Here is a 15,306-nt window from a genome sequence, read left to right as displayed (position 1 = left end):
TATGCCAGCCCTAGCCCCTTCCCTGGCTAGCGTGGGGCCCGGCCCAGCTCTCCCACCCCCACCGTGCCAGCTCCACCCCTCCCCCAGCCAGCATGAGGCCTGGCCCATACACTTTGGATGTGTATTACAAGAAGTTTCTGTCTAGAACTCTCTTCCAGCCCAACTTCTGCTTGCAAGTGGAAATGCAACAGGGCCTCTAGTCACTCTAAATGTTACTAACACAAACATCCTCCCTGCGTGTTCTCCATCACTCCCTGGCATCATCCATAAACATCTCATTGGAAACAGTGCTCATAACAAAGCTGAGTATAATAAGAATAGGGGGGAAATCATTTTTCTTACTAAGGCAAATCATTCTGGAACAATTAAATGGTCTCAGTCCTACAAGGAGCTGAGGGTTCTCTCTGCCTACTGATATCAGCGGGTGCTAAAGGTGTTCAGCAGTTTAGCACCTTGTGAGTTGAGGCCCAGAAAAAGAGTTCATTATAGCCTTCACCTCCAATGAGCTACCTTGCGTGTGCATGGCCCTGCTGTCAGGGATTTTTCCTCCCTCAGGCATTATCGTCCCCGGGGGCCAGGGGAAACAAGACTTTGGCCTATTTAATATCATCGCAGGGGCAGGTAGACTCTAAAGATACATAGGCTGCCATTTAGCAGCCCCCAGTTAACGGTCACTCTGTGTCAGTTGGTTTCCCCAGTAACCTGAATTCACAAACACCTCAGAATCATGGATTTGAAATCCAGGCTCCTCATTGGGCGCAGGTGAACAGCTTCTGGAAGCTTCCCTGGCCTGGAGGACCTGTTTGAAAACATGTGCTTAGAACCTTCATATGGAAATTAGCTTATGAATCATGTATGAGTTTGATCTATATAAGCAGGTACCTCCAGGCACTCAGTGGCCCTAGGGGACACAGACTTGCTTCTGTTACCCTGCATAGGGAGGTGCTGGCTGCTTCTGGGCAGCGTCCGCTGAAATCTTAGGCCAGCCCTAAGGGGCATAGAGCTGAAATCACCTCAGCACTCGCCTTGGAGAGGTGCTGAACTAGAGCTGAAATCACCTCAGCACTCGCCCTTGAGCGGTGCTGAACAGAGCGAAATCACTGCCTGGCTAATTACACCTAGCCACCTCAGCCATCGCTGGCAGGACCCTGAGCCTCCTTGCGGCCTGAAGCGACGTCTTCACGCCATCGCGCCTCACCGCTCTCTAGCCTCAAGGAGCAACAAGCAGCCCTGAGGTGGATCAGGCGGGCGGCGACCTGGCCTCACCACTAGCGTGAGGTACTGCGTGCTCACCGGCTGAAGCCCAGGGCCTGCCATCACAGCGGCACCCTCGCCCCCGCCGCCAACCATCAAGCAGCAAGCAGCCCTGAGGTGGATCGGGCAGGTGGCGACCTGGCCTCACCACTAGGGTGAGGTACTGCGTGCTCGCCTGCTAAAGCCCAGGGCTTGCCACCACAACGGCACCTTCGCTTCCGCCGCCAGTCATCTTGTCAATGCTTCACCACCACCAGACTGGACTCTAACTGGACTGGACCGTACCTAACCGGACTAGACACGTAAAATTACCTTAATATAGCCATACACCTATTCTATATTCATTCCCACCTGGGAAACCGGGACCCTCTGCAAGGGAACGGGGAGTTGCTCCTCCGTTGTTCCTTCCTCTGACGAGGGGAGGGAAGTGCCCGGGGGCCCGACCCCCTGAGGCCAGGCCTGGACGTCCCAGGCAGGGTTCACCATATTAACCAAGTCTCGGCACGTTTAATTAATAATTAGTGTTTATTAGTAAGTTTAAGTTGTTATAGTTTGTCTAGCTCTTAACGGTTTAACAATAAGGCAAAAGTTCTAACTTCCCTTTTCCCTTCTATCCTTTTCCCCCTATCCTTACTCACCTCCTCTAAATAGATTGCAGGAGAAGGCATTGCCTCCCTGCCTCCCTCAGTTGTCAAATCCTACCATAGTGACCTGAGAAAGAGCATAAGCCTCCCAGGTACTCTTAGTTGGACCCACTAAGGGAGTACTGTGGGTCCCCCAAAAGAGGGACAGCCCAGACTGGCTCTCGGGTACCAACCTCTTGGGACAGGCTAGCAACCTGACCCTGCACGGAGGTGGGGCTTAGCACCCCCACCCCAGCTTTGGAAGGAGACAGCGGGGATTTACAAAACTCCCTACACCCCTCACTCCTGAACTTCTCTATCCTTCTGCCTCTGCTCCTATAACCAAATCTTTTATCTTGTGGTACAATAAAACCAATTCAAGATCTGGAATACAAGTTACCAAATGGATACAGTTGCAAATATAAACCTACCTACCAATAGCGCGTAAATAAGTTTGCATCTTAAAGACTGTTACTTGTTATAGTTTTAACCTGGTTGTGTTCCTTAATAAAAGTACTTGTTACTTTGTCTTTTAACCTTTCAAACCTTGTCCTCGTCTCATTGTTCCTGTCAGCCACTTCTCTCCAGGAGGCCTTAGCGGGGACCAGGGCTTACCGGGGTGGCGCTCCCTTGCTTTGGGGTTTGTAGCAGGGATTTGATCTGGGTTCCGGCATCGAAGAAACAGGGGATTCACGTACTCCCTTATTCAGGGACTCATTTAAATATTCTAATTACCTGTCCATCCAGAGAGTCCCGTCACCAGGGAACCCCAGCAGATCTGGGGCTGGGAGCTGGCTAGGGCACAGAGCTCTGCTGACAGCTCCATCTGACAGCTCCAGCAGCATCTGGGGCTGGGAGAACCCTGGGAGCCCTGGGGCTGGGAGCCAGTCAGGGCGTGGAGATCTGCCAGCAGTAAACCCTGACACGGGGAGGGGGCAGGAGCCGGCTACGTACTGGTTAGTCTCCTTATGTCACCAAAACAAAGTGTATAATAATATAATACTGCTGCAGAGGGAATTGGAAATTATCATTTATATTTTATTCCTCTCTAACATCCTCCGTCCTAGACTCTCAAAGTACTTTGCAAACATTAAGTGCATGAGGTAAGGAAATACAACTTATGTTACAATTGGGAAAGATGAAGCGACTTGACCAAGTTATCCGCAGGAGTCAGTGGCGAAGCTGAGACTAGAACCCAGCAGTTCTGGCTACTGCTGTTCTGCTGGAAATTCAGGATCAAGTTTTTGCAATGGTGGTTTTATTATTCAAATTCTCCTTCTGCTCCTTTTCTCAACACTCCTTCTGTTGTCAAGAGAGGTCCATGGTTCAATTTTCAACAGGAGCAGTAGCAGTTCACCATTTAAGTGATCTGACAAAAGAGACAAAGGGCATAATTATCAGTGCAGGACCTGACCTCAAAGCTCTCCGGTTCATCCTTAGATCAGGCCATGCTTATCTACAGAGCTTGGATAACCTAGAGGAGATAACAGCAGAAGCTCCACAGGGCTCAGAGTATCTTAACACCATACAGCAAGTTAGCATAAAATTTACATTTATGTACTAAGCGTTTTATTCTTTCTAAAAGAGCAACCCAGGTTTCTTTAAAAATCCTCATCTCCTCCATGAAAAGATTTATGCTTTGGAACAGAGAAACTGATGCACATCTCTGAATGCTGCCTGCATCTCCGTATACTTAGCACATTTGCAGGCCTCTTCCAGCTTCAGCCAACAATAAGCCTGATGCTCATCAGAGAGCTTGATCTCCGTGTTATAGTCCTTCATTTCTGCCAGCCAATAGATGACAGTTTTGGGTTTGTTTCCGACAAGGTACTGCAGTTCCTTCTTAAACCCTTCAATGAGGGTGAACTGACTGACATTGAGTCCAGCCTCTTCTTGTGTTTCCCGCAGGGCTGTCTGCAGGTCATCTTCACCTGGATCCACATGGCCTGTCAAGTGAGGGGGAAAAATAGGTCTCTGAGAGGAAAAACTGGATGTTCTCATTGTATTCATTCAATTAGCAATAGGAAAAACACATGTGAAGTATATGATTTGCAACAAACACCAGCCCTTTTGCCTTGTCATTTACACCCATTTGCATTAGAGATTGGAGAACACACCTTGCATTTCAAACTTTTGTGGGTCCCTCTCAAGCACTTGCTTTCCTTTAGGATTTTAGGAACAGTCTTCTCCCATGTAGGCTGACATAACAAATCGGCATCCAGTGCCCTCTGTTATTTGCCTCCTTTCCAGTTCTGTGTTCCTATTGGAGGGGTGTACACCCGCAAAGCCCCACATCAAGAGATCATATTTCTGGCTGAAAGGAGAACAGGATTCATCCATGGGTATTCATCAATACCCATCCATCAAATGGGTATGCATTTAAGTTGAGCCTCTATTATGATGCCTTTGGTGGCTTAAGGCCTGATTCTGCACCCTTAGGCAAGCAAGTGAGCCTATCAAAGTCAGTGGGATACAGCACATGAACACAAACTACTGAACAAACGGGCTGTGTAAGGAGTCCCTCAGGCCTCAGGAGGAAGTCCAGCCTGATGCACAAGAAGGGCAGCATCACGCACCCGATCTTCTTCATTGTTTTATTATCCAAACATGAAAACTTCTCTGAGTCGTGAATAAAACCCAGTTTCCCTTCCTACTCATAGTGTCTAAGCAGTCAGCTACCAAGACTGGCCAAAGGAAGACTGATGAAGGAAGAAAGCTGTTATAACATCTTATGAGCTGTCAGAAGCCACACCGATCTGAACAACAGCTATACCGCGGTGAATGACCTCTATGGAACACCTGGCTTCTTGGGTTGGTTGGACATGCTCTTTTCTCCGAATCAGTGGGGAACCAATGGTCTGCTGCAGTATTGTGTGCAGAAGGAACCATCCTCCATCTGACACATGAAAGCTCCGCCCCAACCAGTTAGCATCAATAACAGCTTCCGGGCATTTTTCATAAGAGAAGGGCGCTAGCCCCACTGTCCTGGGTCCAACACAGGTACATGCTGTCTACCTACAGTTCCTCAGGCAGTTTGAATTGGATGTGGCATTCTTCTTTGCTTGTCCCAAAATTTTTTGTATGTTAGCTCAAAATAATTAGTGTAACTGTGCACAGTTAAAGAGTTGCTGAAGTTCACCCCCGAACCCTACAGCTACATTTCAGTGAGGGATCAATTTCTGTGGGGATTCAAGAGATTATGATTATTATGCACACCCCACCAAAATCCATTAATGATGTTTCTGAAGAGGTTTGGGTGGAAGCTGCTGTGTAGCTGTTGGACTAACATGAAATTAAAGAGACTCGTATCACTGCAGTACTCTCTACTGGGGTGACAGTACAGTGGTAGGCAACAGCTTGGAGTAAGTTTATTTTTATTTCCCTCTACAAGCCAGCCCCTCTAGCTAGCTATGGTACTCTTTTAGTGCTTTCCATTCACTTTGGATCCCTCAATCACCATTTCATATAGGTATAATTATAACATAAGTTGTTTTTACTTTCCCTGAGAAAAGCCAGATTTAATTTTCTCACAAAAACTCCAAACAAAGACATAAATAGAACCAACCAGGCAAGGGCTCAAAAAAGCACATGCAACTGGGAGTCCAAGTAACTTTCAGGAGGAAAACAATGTAATGGGCTTAATATACCCATGCTGTAACTCTACTGGGTTCAGTAGAGAGCTGTAATGGGACATGACTTCACACCTTGTTTTGCCTGGGGTTCCACAGTGTTTGAAATTATCACCATTAGTAGAGTGGGGGTGCATGGGAAACCCTGCATTTCTCTGCAAATAGATCTTACTTGCTCTTTGTCAGTGTGTCTGGAAAGAAAACAGTTCCCATGGCTCTTACGCATGGAGCAAAGGTGCCAACTTTCTTCTTTCAAGGTGGGTGCTCCATCCCTGCTCTGTGCTGATGCCCCACTTCCACTTGCTCCTTCCCCCAGACTCCAACCCACCTCTTTCCACCCTGCCCCAACCGGCCTGTTCCTGCTGTTGCTTTGCCCCCCTCCTCCAAGCATACCCTGCCCTTGGTCTGCCCCTTTTGCTTCCTTCTCCCCAGCACCTGTTGCCAAAGCAGCTGACTGGCAGGTGTCTTTTGGGTGCCAAGCACCCACTACATTTTTCCACATGTGCTCCAGCCCTGAAGTCCCCACAGAGTAATCACCTATGATCTGGAGTAAGTTCAGTTTTAAAGTGTGGCTCTGTTCTGAAATGTGACTCCAAAACATCACATACACTTTTGCATGTTTAAGATCCAGTGACTCCAGATCAAAATTTGTTCAGTTTATAAGTCAACCGATTTTAATACTAACTCCCAGCACTGCAAGCTGCATTCTTCCACACAGGACCCTTACCACTGCAGAACAGAATCTAGCTGGGCATCAACTCTGCAAGGCCAACAAGAGATGCCACACGGAACATTTGACAATGGGTAAGAAGCAAGCCATTGTGAAAAGCACTTGACCCCACTAATTATGCAAACCATAATCACTACTGGTCCAGGTGTGGTGTGATATAGCCATCTAAGCTGGAGTGATGATGAATGGATTACTGAGGTTTTTTTCATTTCAGGGGAGGAGGTGCACTCTCCCAGCCACCTATGAAGGGAAAGACTCATTGCTTACCGCTGTTTTTAATTGCAAGTCTAGGATCAGCAAGGGACCAAGCAAGCTTCCAGTACTGTGCACTGGCTTGATGATCTGATGGCAGCCAATCCTCCAGGGAGGCAGAAGTCTATGGACCAGCTTTCTAAGCATCTCCCTCTCAATTTTAGTTAGCCTGGGAGCACTGCTATATGTAATTTTGGTGAAGCCCAAATACCGTGCTTTTAGGCATGTCAGTAAAGCAGGTGCATTTCATCCAGGCTTCTTAAGCATCTGGAGCACCTGTACAATGACACAGACTCACCCATCCTGAAAAAGAGAGAAGAAGATTGAGGGGAAAGTAATGGTAAGATAGCAGTGGCATCACCAGAAATGAACATGTCTTCCAGATCCTCTTCAGCTTGTCTTTAGACCTGCTAGAGAGACAGCTCTAGGGTGTTTTGGTTCAAAACAAGCTCTTGATGATGAGGAAAGACAAAGACCCAGATCCTCAAAGGGAAATCAATGAAAATTTGAAGCCTAGTCCTTTGAGAAACTGGGCCACAGCTTATGTGTTGATTTTTCCCCCACTATCTGGGGACTTCAGTGTGAGTAATCGCAGAACACCTGCAGAGGACAGAACTGCCCTCAAGCGACTCTACTCTTTTTTCCCCTGACAGAACCAGAGCCACAAGCAGGATCAGTCTGCCTTTGTCTCAAGACCTTTGCCATGTGTACTACCAGACTCCATACTCTGACCCCTCCAGTTCAGTATGCATGCAAGGCTGCTGTGGGGAATGTGGAATCAAAAGCATCATCTCAGTGCTGTCCTGTTGCAGCATACTTATTGAGGCTGACGGTGAGCTTCAGATGGTACGACATGCAGAAGCCTGACCAAGAAAGGCCATTGAGATTACTTCTCAGTGGGGCTCTCTGCTCTCCAGTGACTCCTCATCTGAGACCAGATCCCTCTCAAGAGTTAGCTGTGGGAGGAGAGCTATTTTTACATCCCTTTTTTCATCAGGTTCAGCTGACAGCGTCAGTTTTCTCAGTATTTAGCTGTACTTGGGACCCGCACTAAAGACGATGTAATTGATGGTGGTAGGTGATGAGAAGCATACAGAGACAATGAAGCAATGCTCTGCCTGCCTTTTGGTATTTGGAAGTACACAGCAATACTATGGGACTGAAGGAAGGTGCATAAGTTACTTTTTAAAAAAAAAACAAAAAGTAGCTGTCACGTACAGAGGCTCCTCCACTCAGGTGCTCTTGGCATGATGGTTATCACCTTTTCTTTCAAACCCAGACCTTGCCATGTTTACCCATGACTTCATCTTCTCCAGATTATATCACTGCAATATGCTCTACTTGGGCTATGGCTAAAGCCCACTCAGCAGAACGCAATGGTTCATTTGCTTAGTGCTCTGGGATCTGCAATGGTGACCAGTTTGTTTCCAGATACAAATTAAAGGTGGCCATAGAATCATAGAACACAAGAACTGGAAGGGACCTCAAGAGGTCATCAAGTCCAGTTCCCTGCCTGCTTGGCAGGGCCAAACACTATCTAGATCATCCCCAAGAGGTCTTTAACTAACTTGCTTCTAAATATCTCCAGCAATGGAGATTCCACAGCCTCCCTAGGTAACTTATTCCAGTGATGGCATGGACCTAAAAAAGTCTGAAATGGTGTGGCTCCTGGCTATCTGAGGAGCCGCTATGGCCCTTTGTGATCCTGTGGCAGTGAGGATCAGCTGAGCACTCGTGGCTAGCATCTGGAATTCTTGGTGAGGAGCACAATCATGGGACACTTTATGCGGTGGATGGTTACAGTCCAGATGTGTTGGCTTACCAGCACACTGCAAATTCTATTTACGCAGGTTTTTGGCTGAGAGGACATGGGGAGAAGCTTGCATATCTTTTTCTTCATAAGGGGCAGAGCTGCTACAAGGTTCTTTGATTCATGCACTGTACAAAATAATTAACTTATCTTGGTGTGGTCAGCCTGTGTCTTCTGTCTGAGATATCTAGTTACATAAGTGGTGGGGAAGAGGGAATAAAATCTGGAAGTTAAAAGCCATTTCTACAGGCTTAAAGGAGGTTCAACCAAATGCCTTCTCTGCCATTCACCTTAAGTGCTGAGTAAGGCTACGATTTAATCATAGAGGTCACAGCAGTCATGGATTCCATACTTTACTGGACCTTTGTGACTTCTTCGGCTTCAGCTGTCAGCAGTTGAAGCTGAGCTGGAGCTGGGAGAGCACAACCCTGTGCTATAGCTGGGGCAGGGCTGCAGCTGAGGCCATGTATACCTGCTATGTGGCTTGCGGCCAGCACTGCAGTGGGGGCTGTGTCCCCCCCATGTCCCTTGCTCCGGGGCTATAGCCAGAACTGCATGCTACTGTTCCGTAGCTGCGACCAGCTCCGGAACCACCGGAGCTTGAGCTGTGGCCCGGCCACGCCGGTAGGGCTTGGCCTGTCACTCCCTCACCTAGCTCTGTCCCATGACCTCTCCAAGACTTTTACTTAAAGTAATGCTAACATCTTGACTTTAGCGATGAGCCTCTGTAGTATCCCCCAGGGCACTGCCAGTGTCTGACTCCCATTTAGTTATAAACATTCGGCTTGCTATAAAGTCTGACCATTGCCAAAGTTGCAGTGCAGGATAAGGTGCACGTGCAGTTCAATAAGAAGTGAGTGGCACAACTATGGTGCTAATAGAGTTACTGTCTCAATCATTTCTAAAGACTGGTAGCCATTAGCCTATTTGCCCTTAGAGGTCTTTACATTATAATGTCTCTGGCTCCTGGATACAGTGGTTAGCATTGATTAGTGGAACAAACATCACCTTTTGGTGGAGTCCAGTGATGAGTGCCGTAGGATGTCTGCAGAAGAAGGTATTCAATACTGTCACCAACTTTAGAAGAAGGGGATGCTGTTTGTAGCCTCCTGTAGATTATCAAGCCACATGCTCTTAGCGCCATGGTCCTCCTATTAGTTGCAATGACAGCAAACATAAATGCAGAGGATTACTCATTACAAACAGGAATAACTGCCTGGTAATGCAGTGTCTACAGAGGCAACTGCACGAGACATGAAATCTATGATAGGGTAAAGCCCTTTTAGACCCAGAAGTGAAGGAGATTTGCTAGACAAGATGTCAATCACCCAGAAAGACATGGGAGAGACTGCCTTTCTCTGCAAGATTCTGGGTAGGGAAGCCCTCTCTACAACCTGAGTCAAACTTAGCCAGAGTCATAATTTTAGGACTGCTCATCTAGAGGATGCCAGCCTGTTATAAGAAATAGAGAATACTCTGCATGGGCAAATTGACTGATATTATATTATAGGAAGGTGCGTTTTGCTTGTTGGGGTCTTTTCCAAATTAAAATACATTTTTGTTAAACTCTGCCCTGGGCCCTGGCAATTTGTTCAGACAACCTTGCTCCCGCACTCTGCTGCAGAGTTCAGATGGACACCCCAATCTCAGCCATGGCATTTAACTCCAGCATGTATGAAGACATGCATGTAATGACGACAGTCGTTACACGTTGCTTAGCAGGATGAAAGCAGATCCCCTTCCCTTTGCCTTGAAAGGGAAGTCACAAACTGCATAAAACCTCTGATCCACAAATCATACAAACAAGCTCAGCTGGTTCCATCTGTTTCAGCCTGAAATCTTAGCAGTGGTTAACTACAAACTGCAAAGCACCCGGCCCCAACCATGCTCCTCTGCAGAAGCACCCTGATCCTGCTCCCAGTAGGAGCACCTGGTGGGGTAGAGTGAGACAAGCACCGTCTCCACCTGCTCCTCTGCAGGATCACCCCAGCCCCACTCCCCAGTAAATGCCGGGGCAGGGTAAAGTAGGACAAACACCTGTGTAAAGCCCTTTTTGTGGTAACCACATTTGCTCCAACATCTGCAAAAATGAACAGGAGATACCCACATCTACGGATGCAGATATCCCCAGATTTGCAGGGCTCCATCCATTGGTAAGGTACCTGTGGTACACAGGTAATTAGCACAGCTCTGATATTTGTATGTAACCATTTTCGAGGAGATGAAATCACTAGGAGTTATACTACCTACTCTTCAGGTCTGTAGCAATGCAAATCAATTATGCAGGATCATAGCACCATCTCCTGTACATAGCTGGAGATTCCAGACTTCAAGAGTATAGAAGCTAGGCATGAGAATAACCTCCAGTAATTCTCAGCTGCAAAGCACATCTGTTCACAAGCAGCCACATCCAGCTGTGAGTTGTGCCTAGATAGTGGACACCAGCCCTGCTGTGGAACAAGTGTAAGCAGGACTAACCATGGCCATGAACTGATGTGCTAACATGTCCCCCACTTCTATACATCTACCTATGGTTTTACCTGTTTGTACTCTATTTAAATATTTTTACCTTTCAAGGTGAGAAAGAACCATTATGATCACCTAGTGAGTGACCTCCTATATAACACAGGCCAAGGAACCCAACCCAGTCAATGCTTCATCAAGCACACGTGAGCCTCAAGTCCCCTCAGCACACTTCTCACACTGCATAGTAGTAAGATGAGAGCCTGAGACATAAGCCCACAGGCCTAGACAACAGCCAGGACATTGTTATGATAAACCAAAGTGAAGCTGTGAGTAAGAGGCAGGCCCTGCTCACAGCACTTGGTGCCAGCAGAGCTGATTTTGCAGAAACACTCATACCTAGCTGGTACTAGACGGGACGAAAAGTACATTCCAGAGGAGTCATAACACAACAGCTTGTGAAGAAACTTCTTAGTACCAACACCTCTCCACAGATAACAGACATACCAACCCAGGTTCTGGATGGGGTCTAAACTGACAGCATGATAGACAGTGGTAAACCACCCCATGTACAAGCTAAGGGGTGGTAACGAAGCAACAGGAGGTAGCAAATCTAATACAGCAGGACTGACATGTAACTTGTTTGTACCTGTCTATAAAAGTGTATCTCAAGGAGTTGTCTTTGTCCAACCCAGGGGGCAGCGATGGATCCCATATTACCAACTGAGTCACATACATTGTTGCAGGCACAAATTCTTAGCCTACTTGTAAGCACCTGATCCAGGGAAGCTATAAGCGGGGCTTTGTTTACAACAAACCTGGCCTGGTGCCTTTGATCCTTATCTGATCTGGTGGTCTTGGGGTGGGGGAGTCTCTCTCGTGCAGTTTACTGCGTTAGCTATTAGCACAAGCCAACACAACACATACGGGCCAAACACATAGCCATGTAACTACCATCACTGATGAAGCAGACCTATCAAAACACCACACCAGTAACTTCTGACTATTGAATACATCTCTTCAACCGCTCTCTCTTTTCTACATTTCTCAGCGAGACAAGAAAACACAATGAATGCATGAAGTAAATAATATTTGGCATTTCAAGGGCTTGTCACCTACAGATATTAACTGATTCACCCTCCTACCATCTCTGAGGAAAGTGCTACAATCCCCAAGCAACAAAGAGAAGAACACCAACATCCACTCTCTGGTTGAGCTGATTGTATATTTGTACTCCAAACTCACAGCATTATGCAGAGAGCAGGTTTGCCCTTTGCTCTGACCAACAGCCAGCTGGCTCCTAGCATGAAGTGTTCTGACATGGACCAAGGAGGTAACAGTGCTTGTTGAGGACAGTGTTCAAGGCTACTTTGGTTGAAGCAGGGTATGAATAGTGAGATGTTTAGGTCGAGGTGGAGCAGTACACATGGAGAAGTGATGGGAAGTGAGGAAACCAGACTATTCCATCTGGGGAGAAACAGGGTACATGAGGATGAGGAGGAGCTGGCTTGCCAGAAGCCATGGAGGAGGTGAAGAGGAGATGCAGATTGTGCAGGTAAAAGCAGGATAAGACCTATCTTTTTTATAGTGCTTTAAGCGACTAGCCTGGGTCAGCCACATCAGTGGCAGAGCTGGGAGAACTCAGCCAATGTGATTTTATTGCTATTCTTGCACAACGTAGTGTGCTTTTTGAAGCTGTGTGGCAATGTAAGACTCCGCTTTCATTTAAAACTAAAAAAACAGAAATAAGCATCTGATTCTGACTATGGTGCCAACCTTGAAAATATCACCTCCTAGCGGCACTAAACCCAGAAGACAAATAAAAGACCCCAAACCACAGTGTTAAATTCCCCCCCTCCTCACTCCATCAACCACTCCAGGACACCCCCCCGCCTGGTCTTCCCCAGATTCTCATTCCTCCATCCACTCCCAGGCCCCTCCCTGCCCCCACCACCACTCCACTGCCCCCTTCTCTTCTGTCCCCCATTCCTCCAACCACTCCCAGGCCCCCACTCTGCTTCCCATTTACTCTCAGGCTTCGCCCTCTGTTCGTCTTCTTTCCCACTCCCCGCCAGCCACCACTCCCAGGTCACCCTCTCCCCTAACCGCGTCTCTCACCTGCCTCTAGCTCCCGCTCTTCCGGAACAAAGAGCATACAAACGACAGGGCAGGGCTCATACAAACTGACAGCAGCCTCAGCCAATCACTAGTGCAGGGGAGAGCCAATGGGAAGGCTCGGTTGGAGACGCTCTGGATGAGATTTGGCAGCTCGCGCGGTCCGTCAAACACTCTAGCTTTCGATTGGTCAGCATGCGAAACTCCGCCCCTTCCCTTGTCTCCCATTCGCTTGTTTCGGGCCTAGGCGGTGCCAGCCTGGGCGCGAGTGTTCGAACAGGGCAGGCGGCGTTGCTATGGGGACGCGGCCTAGTCGCTGCTCTCAGAGCCTGTTGGGAGCGGGAGTCACGAGGGTGCTGGGCGCTAGCCCTGGGGACGGCGCTGTACGCGGGTGAGTAGCACACAGGCTCATGGAGACAGAGGGCGGGGGCACCCTATGGGGAGATTATGGTGCATTTGCCATAGAGACGTTGAACCCAGTAGGTCCTGACCTGTGTTGGTCCTGAGTGTCACCACGGAGACGGCGCGCGCTGCCCATCCTCGACCCAAGCAACCCACAACAAGTGGGTCTGGCGCGGGCCCCTTCTCGGGCAGCCGTCGCCATGGAGGCTGTGGGGCCGGATATCGGTCTCCAGCTCAGCTTTAGTCGGTCCCGCTCAGCAGGGGAGTGTGACTAGCGGCCCCAAGCTGCTCGGGAGCCCCGGCGGCCCAGATCCGCCCTGCCTGGCCGGCAGGGTTGTAGGGTTATTGCCGGGGTCCAGAGTGAGTCCATGTCCCACCCCTGCAGCCGAGGAAGGCTCTGGGTGGGAGTTTGTGGTACATGAGGTCCATCTAGTGCAGTGTCTTGTCTTCCGACAGAGGCCAATGCCAGATGCCCCAGAGGGAGTGACCAGAACTGGTGATCCCTTCCCTGTTGTCCATTTCCAGCCTCTGAAAACTCTGGGAGGAAGTTTGGGGGCAGGCAGGAATTTGGGTAGGGGCTCTGGGAGGGACTTTCCAGGTGGGTCGGAGATTGGGGTGGGGGGAGTTTGGGGTAGGGTCTGTGGGAGGGAGTTTGGGGACACGATGGAGATTGAGGTGGGGGTGGGTCAGAATTTGGAGTAGAGACTCTGGTACAAGAGTCTAGGTGCAGGCTCCATGCTGCATCAGGAAGTTTGTGTGCAAGAGAGCATTTGGGTGCACCAGTGCTCATGTGGTAGGGAAATGATGAAGTGAGAGACACCCAGATGGTCCTGGCAACTGACCCCACACACACACTGTCAAAGAAGGTGAAAACCCCCCAAGGTCACGGCCAGTGAGACCCAGAGGAAAATTCCTTCACAACACACAACAGTCAGCACGGATCTGAGTCCGAGAGTGCATTGCTGCATTCTCATTTGAACTCTGATGTTGTGGAAATGGATTCTACTGGACACAATCCCATCATGATCCAGGGACCACCACAGAGCTGCCAGTTGCCTTTGGGCAATGCCACATGTTGGCCCTCTGCTGTTGCTAAGTTAATAGGTTCATCTTCACTACAGGGAATATTGACCCTGCTACAGTTGATTTTTTGGAGTTTGATTTAAAAGGCCTAGTGGGGACATGCTAAATTGAATTTACAGGGCAACCACATTGACTGTGGTACTCCTGCTCCCCCCTTAGGAATAAGGGAAATTGACAGGAGTGCAGGCTCCCATCAACCTCCCTTAGTGGAGAAGGTGCAGAAGCCTGAATTAAAGTCCATTGACTCTAACTACATATTTAACGTAGCTGAAATTGCATACCTTAATTCAGCCTTCTCATGTAGACTCATAGAATCCTGGGGCTGGAAGGGACCTTAGGAGCTCATCTAATTCAGTCCCCTGCCTAAAGCAGGACTGACCCCAACTAAATCATCCCAGCCAGGACTTTGTCAAGCTGGGACTTAAAAACCTCTAGGGATGGAGATTGCATCACCTCTTCTAGATAAAGCACTCCAGTATTTCACCACGCTCCTGGTGAAATAGCTTTTCCTAATATTCAGCCTACACCTCTCCCTCTGTAACTTCAGACCATTGCTCCTTGCTCTGCCATCTGTCACTACTGAGAGCAGCCTCTCTCCATTCTCTTTAGAGCCCCCTCCCCCAGGAAGGTGAAGGCTGCTATCAGATCACCCCTCACTCTTCTCTTCTTCAAACTAAATAAGCTCAAGTCCCTCAGCCTCTCCTCATAGGTCATGTGCTTCATTGCCCTTCAATGCACCCACATCCTTTCTGTACTTCGGCGCTCAGAACTGGATGTAATACTCCAGATGAGGCTTCACCAATGCTGAATAGAGGGGAATAATAACGTCCCTAGATCTGCTGGAAGTGCTTCTCCTAATGAATTCCAATTGTGGGTCTCATCAGGTCCTAACTTACCTCACTGTGGATATTGCCCTGTGGAGACCAGATCGTCACAGGTTTTGCC

At 48.4% G+C, this 15,306-nt stretch overlaps 1 protein-coding gene across 2 annotated transcripts; it reads right to left on the bottom strand.

Annotated features, from left to right (window-relative positions):
• Positions 1-1,894: 1,894 nt before the first annotated feature.
• On the bottom strand, positions 1,895-12,919 carry NUDT2 (nudix hydrolase 2). Of its 2 annotated transcripts, XM_074995856.1 has the most exons (3): positions 12,880-12,919; positions 9,307-9,449; positions 1,896-3,823 (listed from the first exon to the last, which is right to left on the bottom strand). In XM_074995856.1, exons 2-3 carry the CDS (start codon positions 9,440-9,442, stop codon positions 3,510-3,512), a joined length of 450 nt encoding a protein of 149 aa, XP_074851957.1. In that variant the 5' UTR covers positions 9,443-9,449; positions 12,880-12,919; the 3' UTR covers positions 1,896-3,509. The 2 variants fall into 2 exon arrangements, with proteins under 2 accessions (XP_074851956.1, XP_074851957.1); XM_074995855.1 differs by lacking the exon at positions 12,880-12,919 and having other exon boundaries at positions 1,895-3,823.
• Between the last annotated feature and the right edge of the window lie 2,387 nt (positions 12,920-15,306).

The sequence above is a fragment of the Carettochelys insculpta genome, chromosome 5 (assembly GCF_033958435.1).
Source record: "Carettochelys insculpta isolate YL-2023 chromosome 5, ASM3395843v1, whole genome shotgun sequence".
NCBI classification, from domain to species: domain Eukaryota; kingdom Metazoa; phylum Chordata; order Testudines; family Carettochelyidae; genus Carettochelys; species Carettochelys insculpta.
Note: the sequence above shows the minus strand (reverse complement) of the source record. Positions and strands in the feature narration are given on the sequence as shown.